Source organism: Chinchilla lanigera, unplaced genomic scaffold, assembly GCF_000276665.1.
Source record: "Chinchilla lanigera isolate Chin_1 unplaced genomic scaffold, ChiLan1.0 scaffold00160, whole genome shotgun sequence".
NCBI lineage: Eukaryota > Metazoa > Chordata > Mammalia > Rodentia > Chinchillidae > Chinchilla > Chinchilla lanigera.
The window spans coordinates 1,238,370-1,258,534 of record NW_004955561.1 but is presented as its reverse complement, the minus strand read 5'-3'; the positions used below and the strand labels follow the sequence as shown (position 1 = coordinate 1,258,534).

The following is a 20,165-nucleotide window of genomic DNA, read 5'->3' as shown; positions in this document are numbered from 1 at the left end:
CAGGCTGGTCTTGAACTCTCAACGCTCCTCCTGCCTCAGCCTCCCAAGTGCGCCACCACGCCCAGTGACCAGAGCGCCATCTTAAGTGAATACTTTTTGAGGTCAAGAACTCCTTTGGAGATTTGATGAAAGCTTTTACTTTTTTTGTGGCCCAAGGGTAGACCCCAGGGCCTTATGCATGCATGCTAGGCAAGTTTTCAAACACGGAGCTATATCTCCAGCCCCACTTCTTTCTTCCTTTCTTAACCTTTTTTTTGAGTCAGGGTCTTGCTATGTAGTTCAGGCTGGCCTTGAACTCACTATGTAGCCCAGCCTGGCCTGGAACTTGTGACAGTCACCCTGTCTTAGCCTCCCGAGTGCTGAAATTACAGGCGTTCAACACCACCTACTTATTTCTTGGTGTTTGGAACTCCGAGTGGTTGCATGAATGTGTAATAGCAGAAGGATGAGTCCCATTGAGGACACCCTTGTTTTGCTTCCTGGTGTGACCCAGGCCCTGTCCTGTATGTTCCTCTTGAAGATCAAGAGACGAGGTAGAGCAAAGACCAGCTTTATTATTGATAAGGGCAAGGAGGCACTGCTAGTGCCAGGCCCTGCTGCAGGGAGGGACAGAGGGCACATCTGCCAGCATGGATGCCAGTGAGGTCCAGGGCTCCAGGGGCCTCTGGCTTTCAGCAGGAGGGAGCAGGTGGGCAGATGCTAGACATGGGAGAGTGGGCTTCTCAGGACAGCTCTGGAGCTGGGGCAGGGCTGGGGTTGGCTGGGGGCTGGGGCGGGGGCCGGGGCTGAATGTCCCTGGTGCGCATGTAGGACAGCAGCTGCTCTGGGATCTCAGCCAGCACATCCTTAGCCAGTCGGGCCATGCTCAGAACCTGGTTCCCTGAGCGGTCCACGTAGTCTCGGAACGGGACAAACTAGGACCGGCAGACAGGAAGGTGTGGGCCATGGCCCAGGGAAGAGGCTGGCAGGAGGCCTCACCTGCGATCCTCACCATCACTCCTAAATATCATGCTCTCTCCTCATCTTGGACTTTTTTTTTGTCTTGTTGAGACAAGGTCTCACTATGCAGTTCGGGCTGGCCTTGAGCTCACTTTGTAGTCCAGGCTGGCCTCGAACTTGCACGATCCTCCTGCCTCAGCCTCCCGAGTGCTGGGATTACGGGCCTGCACCACCATGCCTGGCTTTGACAGTTTTTTACATTTGTCTTCACCCACTTTTTTCCAGCTGCTCACCCTCAGCCCTCTCTAGCCCCTTCCCACAGTCCGCCGAAACTGTCCTTGCTAATGTCCTTGGCAGCTCCAAGCAGTCCAGCCAGTCCCCATCTTGCCGTCCTCTTCTGTGTCCCGTTACATGTGAACATGATACTCTGGGACCTGCATCTGTCTCAACATCACACACATGCACATGCTTCTGATCTTGCTGTTGCCTTTCCAGAAGCTCCTCCCCCTTGTCCCCTGCCTCCCCGAAGCCAGCCCCTGCTTTCTAAAACCAGCCCCTACTCTCTCGCTGTCTTTCTGGGTGATTTCATACTCTCCTGACTTTAAAGTCTGTCTCCTGTGAGGGAGGAGAGGGGGCAGGGAAGGGGTTGGAGCCAGAGGAGAGGACAGGCAGAAAGCAGAAAGAAGGGACCCCACAATGAGGAAAAACACCCCTAGAGGAGAGGCCAGCGGGAAGTGGGGTTAGAACCAGAGGGAGTGGCACAGGGGAGAAAGGTGGACAAAGGGAGGCAGAAGTGAAAAGGAAGAAGAAAGCTATTCCCGATGAGTCCCAAATATTTCTCTCCATCCTTAACCTTTATAAAGTTTTATTTTAAAAAAATGTTTTATTTTTGCCCAGTGTGGTGGTGCACGCTTGCAATTCCAGCACTCAGGAGGCTGAGGCAGGATTGCAGCAAGTTGGAGGCCATCCTAGGCTACATAGTCAGTTCAAGGCCAACCTGAACTTGGTAGTAAGACCCTGTCTCAAAAAATCAACAAGAAAATAAATAAAATAAACTTTACTTTTACTTTTTTGTTTTTAGATGAGGCCTCACCATGTTGCCCAGGCTGGTCTTAAAACTCCTAAACTTAAGTGATCCTTCTGCCTCCTGAGTGCTGGGAATATAGTCAGGCACATTCCATCATGTGGTGGAGTACTAGAGGTTTGATTCAGGTCCTTCACTTTGAGCTACAGTCCCAGTCCCAATCTTTTTTTTTTTTTTTTGAGACAGGTTCTCAGGTTGCTAAATTGCCCAGAAGGACTGCAAGTTTGAGCCCAGCCTAGGCAACAGAGGCAGACCCTATCTCAAAAGAAAAAATAAAAAGGGCTGGGCATGCAGCTGAATGTGGAGAGCCTGGGTTCAGCCCTCAATACCACACACACACACACACACACACACACACACACACACACACAGAGGCGACTATCTCACTCCTTTTGCAAAATCCTTCCAGAGCTTTAGAGTGAAACCCCATCTTAGCCTGGTGTGCTGGCCCACACCTGTAATCCCAGGTACCTCTGGAGGCTGACACAGGAAGATTGCAAACTCAAGGCCAGCCTGAGCAACTACCTTAGCTGTCTCAAAGACAGTAAGTAAATGAATGAATGGATAGATGAATGAAAGAAAGAATAAAACTATCTCTCCCAGGCTGACCCCTGCTATGTGACCCTGCTACTCAGTCCTTCTCCAGTGCAGCTGCTGTGCCTGTGCCGACAGCTGCCTCCTTCAGCCACAGTGGTATCTAGACATCCAACCCACGACTGAGCTCCCAGCCACGGAAGGCGGCAACCCCTGCGATCCCTGGGCCCTGCACTCCCACCAGCCCCATCCTTGCGATTGGTGCATTTCTCCACTTCAGGTCGCTCTAGAGGACCCCCTCTCCAACCAGCTGCAGGTCCACTGCACGGGGTTCCTGGAGTGAGGAGGGGAAGGGGAGGCTCCCCACCCCCAGCCAGGGGTTTGGGGTCAGGGCTACCTGAACAATATCCCGCTCTGCAAAGCGCCCCCGGGAGGACACGCGCACGTCATCGCCATCCAGCTCTTCCATTGCTGTGGAGAAGAGCCTCCCTTTTAGAGTCATGACAGTGCTTTAGGGCTGCAGGGAAGGCCTACACGTGCGAGACCTTGTTACAAGTTATCGAGGGGCAGGGGACAGGGTCTTGCTAGGTAGTCTAGGCTGGGCTTGAACTCACAGCAATCTTCCTGCCTCAGCCTTCAGAGCCCTGGGATTATAGGCATGTGTCACCATGCCTGGCATATTATTATTCCTCTGCCTTTCCACACCCTCCATCCCCAAGGAGTGGAGGAAAGGGTTACTATCCCCACCTTGGTTAGGAAGAGGGCACTGTGTATGGTCCCGAGGCATCCACCCCATCTTCCTGGAGGCAGGCCTGTGTGCCCAGACCCAGCCTGCTCCCCAGGCCATGCCCTCAGCCCCCTCCTGGGCTCCCCAGCCTGTCTGACTCACCCTCGAACATGGCAGGCCCCACTCCGACGATGATGATGGACATGGGCAGGGAGGAGGCCTGAGGGAGAGAGGGCCATGGGGCGAGCGGCCGTGCAGGGAGGCCACTGCACACATATCTGGGGCTGAGGCTCTGGGATGCTTTGCTCCAGACTTTTCTTTGTGAAGGACATGTGTGTCAGGCAGCCCTGAATCTACTATCTCCCTAGAGCAGTGGGCAGGTTTACTTATTATCTAGAATCCTTTGAGTTTCCCACAGGACAGAGGGGGTTCATGACCCTGCCCACTGGAAGAGACAGGCATCCCCAGGCACAGTGCCACCTGGCCATCTCTGCACCATCCTGTGCAGCCTGGCACTTAGGCACAGTGCAAAGGCCAGCACTACAGGCTGCTGCTTCTGCTGGAGTAAGAGGGCCCCCTGCCTCTCTGTGGAAGTCCTATGTCCTCAGCCAGTGTCCAGGAAGCTGGTGGGCTTGCTTTGCAGGTTTTGAGAAGGACAAAGCCTGTCCTTGGAGCTGGAAGTGACCCCTTCCTGGCAAGCCTCCTCCCCGGACTCACGCTGACGATTGCTTCTTTGGTCTGTGTCATGTCAGAGATGACTCCGTCTGTGATGATGAGGAGAACATAGTACTGGGAGCCATCAGAGATCTTGGCTGCAGCCCTGCATAAGAGGCCAAGATCAGAATCCAGCCATGAGCCCAAGAGGCCGAGTAACCATACCAGCCCCTAGCGCCCATAGTTGGCTGGGAGTGGGACAAGACCAACTCGGTCCCCAGCCCCACTGCCCACCCTGCCTGCCACTCCCCATTGTTTACTGAGCTCTTCTTCAAGGAGGCCCTGGAGACACGTAGGGAGGAAAAAGCAAATCTTGCCAGGCCTTTCATGGGAGATTTCCAAAACTGCACAAAAAGCCACAAAACCACCACCATGAGCGTCCTGCATGGCAGAGTCCTGAGCTGGTCCTGAAGGTGAGCGAAGCCTCTGTCAGGAGTGATGTCTAAGGAGGAGGAAAGGCTACACGAGGGGATTCACTCTGGCTTGGTGTTGAACAGCCCTCGGTGGCGGGAGGCCGAAGCCCACCCAGTCTAGAGACGGGATGCTCAGCAGCAGAGTGGTCCATGTTAGGGACACAGGGACAACTTGAAAGATCCTGATGTTTACACAAGGGCAGAAGCAAGTGGAAAGCTCCCGCTCCCCACTTTCCCCTTTGACTCTTTCCTCTCTGACACCATCCACTGGGCTTTGAGGGTTTAACAGCTAATCTGAGGCTTGGAAAAGGAGTAGGTAATGTGTGTGTGTGTGTGTGTGTGTGTGCGTGCGTGTGTGTGTGTGTGTGTGTGTGTGTGTGTGTGTGTGATGGAACAGGAAAGGGAACAGTGGTCCAGGGGGCTGGTGAGTGTATCCTAGGGGTCACAGGAGTCTGGCAGAGGAAGGTAGAGTTGGCACAGTGGGGCCCACAGAAGGGACTTGAGTGCTGTGGCAGGGGACACCCTGCAGGGACGGGGATATGGGAGGTAGCTGCAGGCTCCCTATAGTTCCTTGCATTCCTGATGCCATCTCTGCAAGGTGATTGTGTGGGGTAGGACAGGAAACAATGGGGCATCATTTGTGATCACTGTATCAGAGCTGCAGTCCTGACAAATGTGTCTGATTTAATCCTCACTGCCACCCTATTTTTAATACTGGGGATCGAACGCAGGGCCTTCAAAATGGTAAGCCACATTCCTCCCTTTTTAATTCCTTGAGAGGATTTGATAAGTTGCCTAGTCTGGGCTCAAACTTGTGATTCTTTTGCCTTAGCCTCCCAGAGTGCTGGGATTATAGGACTGCAACCACTGGGCCCAACTCCCAATATTTAAAATGAAAAAACTGAGCTGGGCATGGTGGCACACGCCTGTAATCCCAACACTTGAGAAGCTGAGGCAGGAGGATCACTGTGAGCTTGAGGCCAGCTTGGGCTACAAAGTGAGTTCAAGAACAGCCTGGAAAAAAAAAAAAAAAAAAAAAGAACAGCCTGAATAGCCAGGGGTATAGTTCAGCGGCACAAGTGCCTGCCTAGAAAGTGTAAGGTCCTGAGTTCGATTCCTGGTACCAAAAAAAAAAAAAGAATAGCCTGAATTATAAAGTGAGACCCTGGCTCAATCCCTTACCCGTCCAAAAGAGAAAACTGAAGTTCAGAGGCTTTAAGTAGCATCCCCCAGTAGCAGGTGTAGGCTGGAGTCCAACTCCTGCTTGACCAACTGAGCCTCACACCTAGCTCTCGGCCTCTGCTTCCATTTCAGGCCTGCATGTTGGGTGGGTGCCACATCGACCCACAGACCACATGGTGTCCTGATCCCCTCTCTGCCTCTGTGCCTTTCACCTGCCACTTCTCCCGCCGGGCCGCTGGCTCTGCTTCCTCCTGGCCCCACTAGCAGTGCCCTCCCTGTCCTTTCCTATTGTCCCACCCCACAGGGTGCTGAGGGGAACTCGAGGCTGCTTTCCTCCTCCTGCACCAAAAGGTGGCTACAGCCGGCTGACCAAGAGCATTCACAGTGCAAGCACAGATGCGGTGGGAGGAGAATGTAAAATTTGTGTAACGTTTTAAGAAGAAATATGGACACTTCAAAGACTTCATCAGCCTGGTGGCTTTCAGCTGTGCTCCCGGGACCCCCAGGGGAGGTCAGGCAACTTGCTGGAGAAACCTGGGAAGCTCTGGCTACGGAAGGGAATGATTTATTTATAGGCCTGTCTGTTGCACCAAGGCAGGAGCTCCGAAGGGCAGGACCAGGCTGATTCATCCGCAAGTCCCCGGGGCCCCACAGAGAGGGTGGAAAGGCAGCTGTTCTCTGAATGGCAATGGAGGTGATAGCAGGAACAGCAGCAGCCAATCCCGCCAGAACCTGGGGGTGAGCGCTGTGTCATTCAGTCCCACAACAGCCCTGGGATGCAGTGATGATCATTGTTCTCATCTTACGAAGGAGGAAACAGGCAGAGCAGGGTTCAGAGTCCCGACCAAAGCCACCCGGCAGAGTAAGCAGCAGCCCTGCTGTGGCACGAGTTGGGCCGCGGAGCCCATGCCCATGCCCATGCCTATGCCTGCTGCCCCTTTATAGACTGTTTGCCTGGTGAATGGATAAATGAACTGGGCAGCTGCTGCCCGAGATGATATGTAAGAAGTCTGGTTAATGAAGATAAAAAATAGACTCCAATATTGGTGGGAAAAAATAGTACTGAAATATTATGTGTAATTTGACTACAATTATAGAAGTATAAATACTAGCCAGGCATGGTGGCTCATGGTTGCTCCTGTGGTCCCAGCACTCTGGGAGGCTGAGGCAGGAGAATCCTAGTTGAATCCTAGACTGAGCAACTTGAAAACTTAGCTGACCTTAGGGACTGGGGATTTAGCTCAGCGGCAAAGCGCCTGCCTGGCAAGTGCAAGGTCGTGAGTTCGGTTCCCAGTACCGGAGAAAAAAAAACAAAAAAAAAAAAAAAAGAAAGAAAACTTAGCTGACCTTATTCAGAACACACACACACACACACACCACAGAAAAGACTGTCAAGAATGCTATATGTATCCATATTCCATAGGTAGTACTCAGGGTGATTCCTTTTTTTTCTTATTTTTGCAGTGCTGGCGATTGAACCTATAACCTGTGCATGCTAGCCAAGTATTCCACTGTTGAGCTACATCACCAGTGTGCACCCTGCCCTTAATTTGGAAATATGATCTTGCCGGGTTGTTCAGCCTGGATTCCAGTTTGGAGTCTTCCTGCCTCAGTCTCCCAAGTAGCCAGGATTACAGGAATGTGCCACTGTGCCCAGCTGTGATTTCTTATTTCATTTTTCTATTCTTGTTTGTTTGTTTTGTTTTGTTTTTCTTCTGGTACCAGGAATCAAACTCATGACCTTGCGCTTGTCAGGCAGGTGCTGTGCCACTGAGCTAAATCCCCAGCTCCTCATTTTTCTATTCTTGAAACAGTCTATAGCAATATTATATTATTTTCATAATCAGAATAACTATTAGTCTCATTATGAATCAAAAAACAAACAAGCAGGTGTGATGGCACACGCCTATAATCCCAGCACCCAGTAGACTGAGGCAGGAGGATCACCGCGAATTCAAGGCCAGCCTGGGCTACAAAGTGAGTTCAAGGTCAGCCTGAACTGCATAGCAAAACCCTGTCTCAAAAGAAAGAAAGAAAGAAAGACCAGATTTATTTCTTAAATTTCTGAAGACAAGGGTCTTTTAAGCTCAATCACTGCTAATCCCATTTATGTTTACTGATATATGCTTAGTTTTAGTTCTGTAATTAATATACTTTTAAAACCCTCTTTGTTTTTAAAATTATTTGATATATGACCTGTATTTTCTGTGCTTTGCACATTTTTGAAAGTCTGGATAGTTTTTAATCTTCCATTTATCAAGCTCTTACTCCAGGCTGACACTGGGCTAACCCTCTGGCCGGGCTCTCTGATGACTGTTATCTAACCTGACAGCAGCCTTTTACAGAGGTGTTCGGAGCCGCCAGGGCTCTCTGGCACCTTCACCCCTGGAAGATGGGTTCTTTTCTGTCTCATGCAAGCTCCAGGCCAGGCTGTCGCCCCAACGGAGCAGCTTGGAATAGATCACCCCATGGTGAACAGCTGCGTAACTTCTCTGTCCCAGAGGCGGGCCAGCACGGTGCCCGGGAGTCAGTTAGTCCCCTGCTGGGGTCCCCAAAGTCTCTGAGCCCTCCTCTTACCTGGCCACCTGATTGATGACTGGAGCGAAGTAGGTGGGGCCATAGAGCTGCACAGTGCGCAGGCTCTGGAAGTAGCTCTCCAGCACCCCCTCAATACCAGCACAGTTGGGGTCCTCATCGTTGTTGTTCTGGGGAGGAAGACACGCTGCTGAGCCATGCTGAGCCCGGAGTCTTAGTCCTTCCTTGCCCCCAGGGTCACACATGTTCCCCTCCCACACTGCACTGCACCCTCGCCAGCCTCATGGCCCCTGGGGCCCTGCCCTCCCGCGTAGGCTCCCAGCCCACACTGTACCAGGGGGAACTGGTGGGAGATCCGGCCCTCAGGGGGCAGCTTGGCCCCGAAGCCATAGGCTGGGAAGAGCTTGTCACTGTCGTAGTCCTGGATGATCTCTCCTACTGCCTTGAGGGCCAGGGCATAGGCGCTGAGCTGGTAGGGGCTCATGTAGTGCAGGGACGTGGGCTGCAGGGGGTTTCCTGCGGGCAGAGCAGGGCTCCTGAGTCCTGCACCTGCTCCCCTCTCATTCACTGTGGCAGTGGGGTCCCTTCTGCCCTGCCCACACTCTGCCAGGGTGCTCCCTCAGGGTCCCCAAGGCCCCACCTGTGCCCTTTTACCTGTCCCCACCCTCCTACCCTCTCTCTGCCCATCTGTGCAACCCATGTACTCATCTACCCTGGCACCTGGTAATCAGGCCACTTCACTTAGTTTACTTAACTATTGCTCCCCACGGCTCAGCTGGCACCCAGCCATCCACACAGCCCCAGGCATCTGCTTACCCACTTGCCATTCCTTTCCATCCCATCCGTCCTCGGAGCCATGTCATCCTGAGGCAGCTAGCCAACCCTGCTCATCCCATTGCTGCACGTGTCCACTCGAACTGGGACCCGTTCACCCGCACACTGGCTGCTCCCTTTCCTAGGGCCTGTTACTTCCCTATCTGACCACCCATCGCCGTCTATGTGTCCCTCATCCTGGACAACCTACTGTCCTCACTCAACAACCATCAATTTGCTGTCTGTTCATTGATTTCCCTTCCCTTCTGTCTGTTCATCCTCTTCCCTTCCATCCTTCCGTTTACCTGCCGGTGAGGACACAGTTAGAGGAAACCATCTATCCATTTGTTTTCCTGCACCTTTCTGACCAGCTGCATGCCATCACTTCCCTCCTGCATGCCTGCCCAACTGACATCTGAGGCATGCTCCAGGCTCCTCGGCTAGGGAAACACGTATCCTAGGCAGGAGTCCAGGCCAGTCCTGGGAGACTCCCTCAGAATCCCCCCGCTGCTTGTCCTCCCCCACAGGCCTCACCATTGGAAGCTGTGAAGTCAATCGCCACTGTGAAGTTCAGCTGTGTCCTGTGGAGAAGCAGATGGGATGAGCAGCGAGGGGCAAATAACTGTTCTCTCTCTTTCACGCTCTCTCTGTATTTGTGTGTTAGGGATTGAACGTAGGGTCTTGCACATACTAGTTAAGTGCTCTACCACCAAGCTACATCCCTAGTCCCTTTTTAAATTTTATGTTTATTGTTTTTGAGACAGGTTCTCATTGTGCAGTTCAGACTGGCCTTGAACTCACTAAGTAGCCCAGGTTGGCCTCAAACTCATAGCCATCCTCCTGCCTCATTCTCCCAAGTGCCGGGAGGGACATGCCTGGCCTTAAATTTAAAAAAAAAAAAAAAAAAAAAAATCTGAGACAGAGTCTTGCTAAGTTGCCCAGGCTGGGCTAGAACTTGTGATCCTCCTGCCTCAGCCTCTCAGGTAGCTGAGGTGACAGTCCTGCACCACTGCATGGCCCCACCAGTGTTTCTCACACATTACTGTGTATATAGAACACCTGGGGCTCATGTTAAAATGCAGAGTCCAGTCCAGACAGTCTGGGTGCAGTCAACAAACCCCAAATGCTGCTGATCCATGGACTGAATTTTGGGTACCAGAATTAAATGCCTACTCTGTGACAGTGTGTTAGAGGAAACTGAACTTAACCCCTGCTATAGCCCCAAAGCAGTGATTAATGCCTCCATTTTACACAGGTGAAAAGTGTTTCAGCGAAGCAAAGTTCATTTCCCAGATCTGCCTGCCTACAACGAACAAACTACAAGTCCCCTCTGTTAGTAATCAGCTCAGTTCTCCCTCTCTCCTGGCCTCTTCCTGTCCATCCAGAGCTGTGTGTGCTGGACAAGGGCCCCAGGACTCTGCACAAGCTAAGCCCGCTATGCGCCTGAGCTACACCCACCCCAGCCACAACTGTTCTCCACTCCATCCAGGTTCCTGAGGACCTTCTGGAGCCTCTGCTCCAGCAGCTGCCCTCTTGGGGGACCAGAAGCTGAATGCAAGGCAGTGCAATAAACAGAACTAAAAAGGCAGCTGTGTGCCCTCTACAGAACACTTTACAGTTTGCCTAGTACCTCACAGTTCATCACCATGATCTCACTCATAAATAAGAAAACCGCTGGGCATGGTGGCGCATGCCTGTAACCTCAGCACTCAGGAGGGAGGCTGAGGCAGGAAGAGTGTCTTCAGTTTGAGGCCAGCCTAGGCTATGTAGTGAGTTCAAGGCCAGCCTGCCCTATACAGTGAGACCCTGTCTCAAAAACAAACGAACAAAGAAACAAATTTAAAAAGGGACTAGGGATGTAGCTTGGTGGTACCGCACTTGACTAGTATGTGCAAGACCCTATGTTCAATCCCTAACACAAAAATACCGACCCTGTCTCAAAAAAATAAAACAAAACAAAAAAAACAAAAAAAGAAAAAGAAAAGAAAACCCATCCCTGGGCTTTCACCCCGGAGCCTGGCATGCCACTCACCCTCCCTTGATGTAATCGACAAAAGTGAATTCAGAGTCCACTGAGAAGGACAGCAGCGTCACCTGCGGGACAGAAGAGGTGGCCCTGCCACTTGGGAAGGGGGACACAGAAAAGCTAAGGAGAGTTGTTAGGTGGTGAGTGCATGACCTGTTCTTTCTTTTTTGGTCTTTTTGAGACAGGGTCTCGCTATGCAGTTCAGGCTGGCCTTGAACTTACTTTGTAGTCCAGCCTGGCCTCAAACTCACAGCAATCATCCCGAGTGCTGGGATTACAGGTGTGCGCCACCACACCGGGTTACCTATTCACTTTCTAAAGGCAGTATTTCAATAGGTGTATTAAATTTGGAAATGCAACCCAAATTTTTTGGTTGCTTCTTTCATTCTGCCAAATGTAAAGGTAAAAACAAAACAAAACAAAACCCTGCAGTGACTCCCCCTTGTGGCCAACATTGCTATGACTCGGTGACAGGCGCCCGCGGCCTGTCTGTGCGCTGGGGTCACCGTCTGGACGAGGCGGGGGGACGGGCGCCCGGGGAGCGCTCACGGTTCCCGAGTTGACGTATTTCTTCTTCTTGCATTTCTTCCGGGGGTTCAGCACCTAAGCGGAGGCAAACGACAGCGTGCGGAAGCCGGCGGGCTTCGGGCCCAGCGGGCCGGGGTGGGCGCGCTCACCTCGTACACGGTGAACTGGCTCTGGGCCCTGCTCAGCTCCCGGTAGCTGGTGGTGAACTCGCCAATGAAGTCGTGGCTGCAGCGAGGCGGGGTGGTTAGCGCCAGGCCGGCATCCCGGCCTCCCCTCCCCGCTTGCGTGCCTAGCTGGGCTCGAGGCAGCAGGGTTGGGACCAGAAAGGGAAAAGGCGAGGTGACAGGTGCCAAAGAAAGATCCCCAAGACCCTGGCGTGGATCGCACCTCGCTGGCGCCCAGGCTGCGTGGCTTCCTAGGGAATGGCCACGTGTCACAGAGCACGCTGGGTCAAGCTCAGGAAAAAGAGTGCTGCGAGGCAGTTTTACCTTCCGTCTCGGTCCCAGTCATACACGTCAATCTTCACAGTTCTGAAAGGAGGGGAGACACGGGCTGAGGCACCTGAGGAGTCCTAGAGACCCGCTACCCCTTCAGCCAGGTAAGTAACTTTCTCCCTTGCCCATCTGTCTTTTCATCCACCTGTTCAACCTCCCTCCCATCCTTCCATTCACCATTTCACTGAGCCTTGCTGTATCCTAGCCATTGTTCTTAGTGCTTTCACAGATACTCATTCCTTTCCTCCTCCGATTTACCACGGTGGATTGAATCCAAGGCCTTTATGCTGAGCTCCATCTCATCTCAAGTGCTTTGTATTTTTTCTTTTGAGACAAGGTTTTGCTAAGTTGCTCAGGTTGGCTCAAACTTGTGATCCTCCTGCCTCAGCCTCCCAGAGTGCTAAGATTATAGGCATGTGCTATCACATCTGGCTAGACTGTCAATTTAATTTACAACCACTCTGCATAAAATAAATACTATGATTCATGCTTTTGGATATGGAAATTGAGATTCAGAAAAAAAAAGTAACCTGGTTATGATCCCATCCCTAGTAAGTGACTGAGCTGATACTTTTTTTTTTTTTCTGAGTCAGGGTCTTGCTATGTGGTTCAGGAGCTGGGCTTGAACTTACTATGTAACCCATCCTAGCCTTGAACTCTCGGCGATCCTCCTGAGTGCTGGGATTACAGGCATATACCACCATGCCCAGCTGAGATGATAATTAAACTCCAACATCTAGGTTCCAAAGACCCGTTCTTCACTAGCATGCCTACATGTCTCTGTCAGTATATCAGTCCATCTAATCATCTATCCATCTAGCCACCCATTTACCCATATATTTGCCAACTCAATTACCTATTAATCAATTTCTTTTTTTTTTTAATTTTTTTTTTTTTTTTTGGTTTTTCTCTGGTACCGGGAACCGAACTCATGACCTTGCGCTTGCCAGGCAGGCGCTTTTTGCCACTGAGCTAAATCCCCAGCCCCCTAATCAATTTCTTTATCCAACTATACATGTAGCCACTCACAGACTCACTGATACCAGTGCCCTGTAGGTCTATCTATTCATCTCCCCAACCAGACACCAACAGACGTAACACCTGGTCACCCATTCATTTGCATAGCCATCCCTCCACCTCCTACCTATCCACTGACTTTCATACTACCCATTCATTGATTCTCTCGGTCAGCCTATCCATGTACCTTACACTCATCCACCATCTCATCCATTCATCCTTCCTTTTACCATCCACCCATCCATCAACCTGCCACTGTCTTTTACCATCCACTGTCTTTTCTACCCACTTGCTTTTGTATTCATCTACCCATATCCTTCTCCAGTCATCTGCCGACTCACACACTCATTCATCAGCTCATCTGTCCATTTATTCAGCCATCTGCTCCGCCCTTCGTCCAGTTATCCCTCCATCTCTCTCCAGCTGTGCATCTTGAGCTGTGCCGATCACCAGTTCTCGCCCGCGTCTGTCCACAGGCAGCCATTTCCCAGCGTACCCGTGCTCTGGACGCCTCTCCATGCACCTACACACCCATGTCCTCATCTGCCCACTCGTCCGCCCAGTCCATCACACTGAGGCCCAGAAGCCTCAGTCCTGGTTGCCCCGAGTCCTGGTTGCCCTCCTCCCTGGCCTGTGCCAAAGCAGACCTGTCGTAGTCTCCGTTGCACAGTGCCCTCACGGGGATGCTGAAGGGCTGCCACACGGGGTTCAGGGTGTTCTTCACAACCTCGGTCTTGTGGCAGATAGTGAACCTGGAGGGAGCGAGAGGCCTGGAACCCGCCCTGGGGTCACTGGCCCTCAGCTTCCCCGAGTGTGCTGCTCACGCCCCCTGCTGAGCTGGGGGCTGAGCAGGCGGTGGCTCACGTGCCGTCCTCATTGCTCCTGTAGAACACGAGGAAGGGGTCCGACTTGCCAAAGAAGTCCTTCTTATCCAGCTTGTTCGCACACAGCTGCATGGTGGCAATGTCCTGGGGAGGGGGAAGGGTGGACCTTACTCTCAGTCTGCTACAGGGCGTGCGGCGGAGAAGGGGGCTCCTGCGTCTAGCACGAAGCCCTACTGACCCGGCAATTGCTGAGCTCCTCTGCTGTCAGCAGGATGCTCCCACACTTCTTGCCTGGTACACCACTGGAGGCAGAGAAAGCCACTGAGCGAGAGCAGGGTCGGAGACAGGACTGGAGCACCAGGCTGCGGCTGGGTGGCCAGGGCTCCAATCCACCACTCCCTGACAGCCCCTGGGGGTGCAGCCCTGTGTGCCTGCAGGCAGCCTGCTGCTGGACACTTAGCTGTGACTTGGGAGGGTTCTGTATCCGGCAGGAGGGGACAAGTGGCCTAGGGAGGCCTTCTCATCACCAGAGCATGAGAGAGCTGGGATTACACTCGGTGGCTCAGGCTGGACGTTCCAAGTTCTAGCTGTGTATTACTTGCCCTTTCTGCTTCTTTCCCACTTTTCTCACAGCCACCGTGAAGTTGTTTGAATGAGTTCATGGACGGACAGGCAATTTCTTCCTTCCTTTGTTATTTTTTTGTTGTTGCTGTAGTAGTGGGAGTTGAACCAGGGGTACTCTACCACCGAGCTATATCTCCATCCCTTTTAAATTTTTTCCACCCACGCTTTTAGTATTTTACTTTATTTTGAGGCAGGGTCTCACTTGCCCAATGTGGCCTCAAACTTTCAATCCTCCTGCTTTAGCCTACAGAGAAGTTGGGATTACAGATGTTTACCACTATGTCCCTTAGAAAAGCAACTCATAAGCATGTAAGCCGGGGTATGTTATGTTCTTCAGTGTCCATCCTAGTGCCCGCCACATGGCACTGTGATGCCAGGTGGTCCCTGGGGAGGTGGTGCTTGCCAGTTCTGTGGGGCCCCACCCACTGGGAGTTCCAAGGAGGAAGTGGGACACTGAGGCTCACAGGAGGCAGCAGTTCCGAGTGCTGGAGAGGCGTTTCCACCCGGACCTATGGTAAAAGGCTGGCTTGTTAGGTCAAAGTTGCTGAGCTTTCTGAAGACAGTGAAAAATGAGATGAAAAAAGACAAGGCAGCCAGATGTGGTGTGAACGCCTATAGTCCCAGCACTTGGGAGGCTGAAGCAGGAAGATTGCCACAAGTCTGAGGACAACTTGGGCTATACAGAGAGACCCTGTCACAAAAAAGGTACCTTATCCCTTCGGAGCCCAATGACATTCCACCCATGAGATTAAAGTGCATACCTGGCTCTAACTTGCTGTATGATTTTTTTCTACCTTTAAAGTGGCAGCATTTCTAGGTGTGGTGGCTCATGCCTGTAATCTCAGCAGGAGTGGATGAGGCAGGACTGTCCACCTGCACAGCAGACCGAGAAGCCTTGCTGCTTGCTGCCTGACTCTCTGTGTCCCCTCCCACCTGGCCCATCGAGCTGCCTGCAGGGGTGAGGACTGTTCCTTCTCTGCAGGCTGCCTCCTTTCTGCTCCCTCCCTCTCTGCAAGCACACTTATTTCAGGACCACAGCCTGGGAGATCGGCCTGGGAGATCGATGTCTGCCTCACCTTTGCTGCACCCACGCACTGAATGCTGTCTGCGTGGCACACAGCCACACGGACGGCTCTCGTGTGTAACCACGAGCCTCCAGAGGGATAGCCACACTGCATCCCCAGCCTAGCTTCAGCTTCCTGCTGCAGTTGGTCCTGGCTTCCCTCCGAGCTGAGCTCCGAGCTCCTCCCCCAGCTTCACTTTCAGCCACGACCTCATTTCTACTCACTGACAAATGTAAGCACCCAGAAGAGAAAGTCCCCCCGTTGCCACCCACCCTGGCGTCTGTGGTCACGCAGCTGCGCCTTCCTGCAGCTGGGAAGGAGATGTTCCTGTGTGGCACCTCTATGCCAAGCACTACACCATCTACCCCGCCTTGCCCATACCAGGACTTGACTCCAGGACCCCTCCCTCTTGCACAATATCAGCTTCTAGTGGGTCACTTGCTCATCAATATACACATGGTGCAATTTTTCTCATGTTAAAAAATTACAAATGTGGGGCTTCAGTGTGGTTCAGTGGTAGAGAGCTTGCTCCCCATGTGCTAAGCCCTGGGTCCCAGCCCCAGTACGGGTTGGGGAGGGGTGCATGCCTGTGATCTCAGGGAGGCTCTGAGAGGCTCCCTGGGAGGGAGGGAGGCCACTCCCTTTCCTCCACAGAGGAAACCGCCCTATGGAAGTTGGATCTGGGGAGGGCAGGAGCAGGGAAGTCAGGAAAGCTAAAGTTAGGGCCTGGTCGGAAGGTGAGGAGTGGTCTGGGCCCGCGGACTCCTGCGGACAGGAGCCAGGGACAGGGCCACCCCAGCCATGACCAGGCCCTGACCTGGAGGGAGGCCACTCTGGGAGGCTGAGGCAGGAAGATCGCAAGTTTGAGTCCAGCCCGGGCAACTCAGTAACTTAGTGAGGTCCTGTCTCAAAATAAACAAAGAGTTGGGGGGATGTGGCTCAGAACAAAGGCTCTAGGTTCAATCCCCAGTACCACAAAGCGACAAGAACAACAAGCTATTGTTGACCTCATTTCCTGCTCCAGTCATTTCTCCTTTTTTTCCTTCGCATTCAAATTCTTTGAAAGATCCCTTGGCTCCTAGTTCCCTCTTTCATTCTCTTCCAAACCTCTCCAGCCTCTACTTTCCTTCCAAACCATGCTTGTCTGTGTCCCTGATGATCTCTGTCTTGCTAAATCCGTGGCCAATTCCCAGTCTTCCATTTATTTGACTTGCAGCAGCATTTGGAGGCCTTGCTGCTTGTCCCCGAAGTGCTGGGGTGAAACTCAGGGCTGCGTGCACCCTCAGTATGCAGGCCTACTAAGCTGTACCCCCAACTCCCTTGTTTTAAAAAAAGGGCACAATTTTTTTTACAACATGGTCATTTTTGTAAGAGTGGGGTCTGTTCCTAAAGCACAATTCTATTTAAGTCTTTTTTTTTTTTTTTTTTTTACAGAAATTACTATTATGGCCGATATGAAAAATATCTTTATTTGTTTTTTTGGTTATTTTTCCCCTGTACTGGGAACCAAACTCATGACTTGTGCTTGCCAGGCAGGTGCTGTGCTGTTGAGCTAAAGCCCCAGCCCCTGAAAAATATCCTTAGTGCTGCAAGACTCCCATGGCAAACATCAGACTCCTGTACTTACTCAGTTATATGCCCTCAGTAGAAAATAAAAAGTCTTGACAACATTGGTTTCTTAAGAAGAAAGGCAGGTAAAGGGATGAACAAGTCTTATGGGAACTCTCATTTCCCGTAGCCCACTGGAAACCCCCACTCAGTATTGAATAAATATGTCCACAATCTGACCACTTCTCTCCTCAGTCCTGTGACTACAGTTGCCTGCTAATTGGCTCCCCATGGCTCCATCCCTGGGCCCGAGTTTATTCTCACCTGGGACAGCATGGTAGCCCTGTCATGAGATTCCTGTGGTGCCGACCAGGCCCTAACTTTAGCTTTCCTGACTTCCCTGCTCCTGCCCTCCCCAGATCCAACTTCCATAGGGCGGTTTCCTCTGTGGGGGCTACTGTTCCCCACATCTGCACCTCCTCACCTCCTTCAGGCTGCCCCACCTCCCACCCACCCACGTTTCCTTTCTCCCTCCTGGCTGCTCTGCTGCCTTTTCTGTCTATGTGATTTCCTCACTATTAAGTCTGTTTTGCAGTTGCACACTTGCACTAGAGCCCCAGCTCCCCCGAGGTCAGCGACCCTGGCACAGTTTACCATGGTGACTCTGACCCTCACCCAACACTGGCTAACAGAGTGGGTGCCCAGTAGGACCGCTGGAGCAGGCGAAACCTCGGTGCCTAGAACAGGGTCTGGTGTACAGATGGGGCCAACAAGGCTTTCGATTTAGGCAGGGAAGCTGCCCAGGGGAGAGGAGCTTGGAAGGGGGCTTTAAAGGTTGAATGAGACTTAGAGACAAAGTGGAGAGAGAGAAACATCAGGCCTGAGGCTGGTGTGAGCAGTGCTCTAGACATGAACTTTCTCACGGGAGTGACAGGAGCCAGGGACAGGGCCACCCCAGCCATGACCAGGGTCACAGCACCCTGGGGAGGAATTCGGAGGCACTGCCTGCCCGACCCGTCCCATCGGCTCACGTGAGGGCTCGCTCCACGCGGCTGCCCTGGCCTCCGATCACCTCTCCCAGCGCCAGGAACGCGTGTCCCAGGAAATCCTGTGCGGGACACGGGGTTAGCGAAGCCGGGCGGCACTGCTCTATCGGATCCGCGGGTGGAGCTGATGGGAGCAGAAGTCCGCGGGCCCAGCACCCACTCCTCACCTTCTGCGCGTCCAGCGGGTGGCGGGGAGGAAGAGAAGCAGGCGTGAGAGGCCGGGAGGGTAGGTCTAGAGGAGGCTGGGCCATGTGAACGCACGCGTTCGCTTACCGGCTTGGAGATGTTGGTTCTGGAGTCGACGTTGTACCTAAGAGGAGAGTGGGCCGGCGTGGGGTGGGCGGGGAGAAGCTGGGAAGGGCCTGGCTGGACCCTGGGGTCACACTGCAGGTGGAGGGAGGGTCCGCGTGGACGAAACTGCATGAGGACCTCCTTAGGGCGGTCGGAGCCGTGGGGGTGGAATCCTGTGGTCGGGGGAGGGGCAGAGGCGGGGCCCAGGTGGAGGACGGAGCCAGATCAGGGGATCCGGGGCGGGACCGGGGCGGGCTGGGGCGGGGCCTCACACATCGAAGCGCAGGTTTTGCTTCTCCTCAAAGAAATAGTCGAGGACGAATTTGCGCAGGAAGTCCGGGTTGAGCGTGTTGTCGATCACCTCGGTCCGTCCGAACTGGCGGGGGGACGCAGATCAGCGCGGGGCCGGGGTTCGCGAGCTTCTGGGGGGGCGGCACTCACCTCCCGCCACTCCTGGCTGGCGCGGCTCTGCGTGTACAGCACCACCACTGCGGGTGGGGGGCGCTCAGTGAGGCCCGCCCCACCCGCCGCACCCCGGGCCCTTCCGACCCCGCAGTCGCTTACTGGGGTCGGACTTGGAGAAGGTGTCCAGGTCCAGCAGGTTCCTGGAGAGGAGCGAGGGATGGACGCGGGAGGACGGTGCTGAGCCCGCCGCCTTGACCCGGATGGAGGCGCGGGGCTAGGGATCGCACCTCCTGGACGGACCCCGCGCCGGAGCCAGAGCGGGCATGCGCCGTCAGCACCCCGGACAGCGCCACCCCCTTCCCGGGCCCCTCAGAGAGCAAGGGCGCGTACCTGCCCACTCCGCCTTCGGGCCGGGGGAGGGTTCGCCCCAGAACTTTGCCGTCCTGGGCCCAGTACCCCCGGCCCTGTGGCGTCCCCGGAGCCCGTGCACGGAGCCCTTTTCTGGGGCAGAGCTGCTCGAGGCGCCCCCAGTCCCGGCCGAGCTCCTTTGCGACCCCCTCCCGGTGCAGCCCTGCCCGCGGCGCCGGAGCCTGCCCTCGGCGGCCCGCTTACCGGCAGGACACGGTGATCTCGATCTTGGTGGCCGGGACGCTGCGCTCCGAGGCTCCGCCGAGGGACATGGCTGGTGGAGTGGCTCCCGCCGCGGTTGCGAGCTCTGGGCTGGCTAGGGGCGGCGGCAGTCAGGCCAGCCCATGTGCAGGGCTGCGCTCCTCCGCCTGCGCGCGCTCCTGCCGTTCGCCTTGCCGCGCCGCCCGCCTGCCTGCACCGAGCTCCAGATGGCAGCGCAGCCCCGCCCGGCCCCGCGGGCGGCTCCCGCCCCATTGGAGCAGCCGGAGCTGGCGGGGAATCTCAGCAGACTGCTGCAGCCCGCACCTTGGGAGGTGCGGGGTCCTAACCCCCTACTCAGAGCGGCTGATGGTTCGGAAGTGCGTGGGGTCCCCGCAGGATACTGTGGTCATTACCTCTTTCCTGAGCCTCTCCCTCAACCATCTCTCCCTCTCCCCACTGCAGGCCTTCCTAGGGCTCTGCAACATGAAGTTTACCTTGTTCGTATTAGCTTGTCACAGGGCAAGATCATCACCATCTCTGCTCAGTCACCTGCCAGGCTACACTAGCAGCTACCTGAATACATAAAGTGTTGTCTAGATGACCCAAGGGAAGGGTTTCGCACACTGCCAGCGTTCAGGAACTGTTCACTAGTATTTGGCCTCCAGGTTTTCCCACTGATGACCTCCCTTGAGTTAAGGTCTGAGTAAAGCGCCAGGGATGTAGCTCAGGTAAGCCCTTGGCTACGATG

At 53.8% G+C, this 20,165-nt stretch overlaps 1 protein-coding gene across 2 annotated transcripts; it reads right to left on the bottom strand.

Moving 5' to 3' along the window:
* Positions 1-534: 534 nt before the first annotated feature.
* Cpne9 (copine family member IX) lies at positions 535-19,619 on the bottom strand. 2 transcript variants are annotated; one of them, XM_005413020.1, is made up of 21 exons: positions 19,421-19,619; positions 18,968-19,008; positions 18,845-18,891; positions 18,676-18,779; positions 18,386-18,422; positions 18,280-18,282; positions 18,098-18,174; positions 14,069-14,132; positions 13,871-13,974; positions 13,654-13,758; positions 11,984-12,025; positions 11,645-11,720; positions 11,517-11,570; positions 10,974-11,035; positions 9,476-9,522; positions 8,463-8,644; positions 8,171-8,298; positions 4,002-4,104; positions 3,447-3,504; positions 2,955-3,028; positions 535-914 (listed from the first exon to the last, which is right to left on the bottom strand). In XM_005413020.1, exons 1-21 carry the CDS (start codon positions 19,486-19,488, stop codon positions 723-725), a joined length of 1,668 nt encoding a protein of 555 aa, XP_005413077.1. In that variant the 5' UTR covers positions 19,489-19,619; the 3' UTR covers positions 535-722. The 2 variants fall into 2 exon arrangements, with proteins under 2 accessions (XP_005413077.1, XP_013364534.1); XM_013509080.1 differs by having other exon boundaries at positions 18,968-19,098; positions 19,421-19,474.
* Positions 19,620-20,165: the final 546 nt, after the last annotated feature.

What these genes read in the sequence shown, in the direction of transcription:
- Cpne9 (XM_005413020.1), bottom strand. Translation starts at nt 19,488, where the DNA reads ATGTCCCTCGGCGGAGCCTCGGAGCGCAGCGTCCCGGCCACCAAGATC. An exon ending in CAAAACCTGCGCTTCGATGT is followed by an intron (nt 18,423 to 18,675) that starts GTGAGGCCCCGC and finishes CTCTCCTCTTAG; the next exon opens with GTACAACGTCGACTCCAGAA. An exon ending in TCTCCCACCAGTTCCCCCTG is followed by an intron (nt 8,299 to 8,462) that starts GTACAGTGTGGG and finishes CTTCCTCCCCAG; the next exon opens with AACAACAACGATGAGGACCC.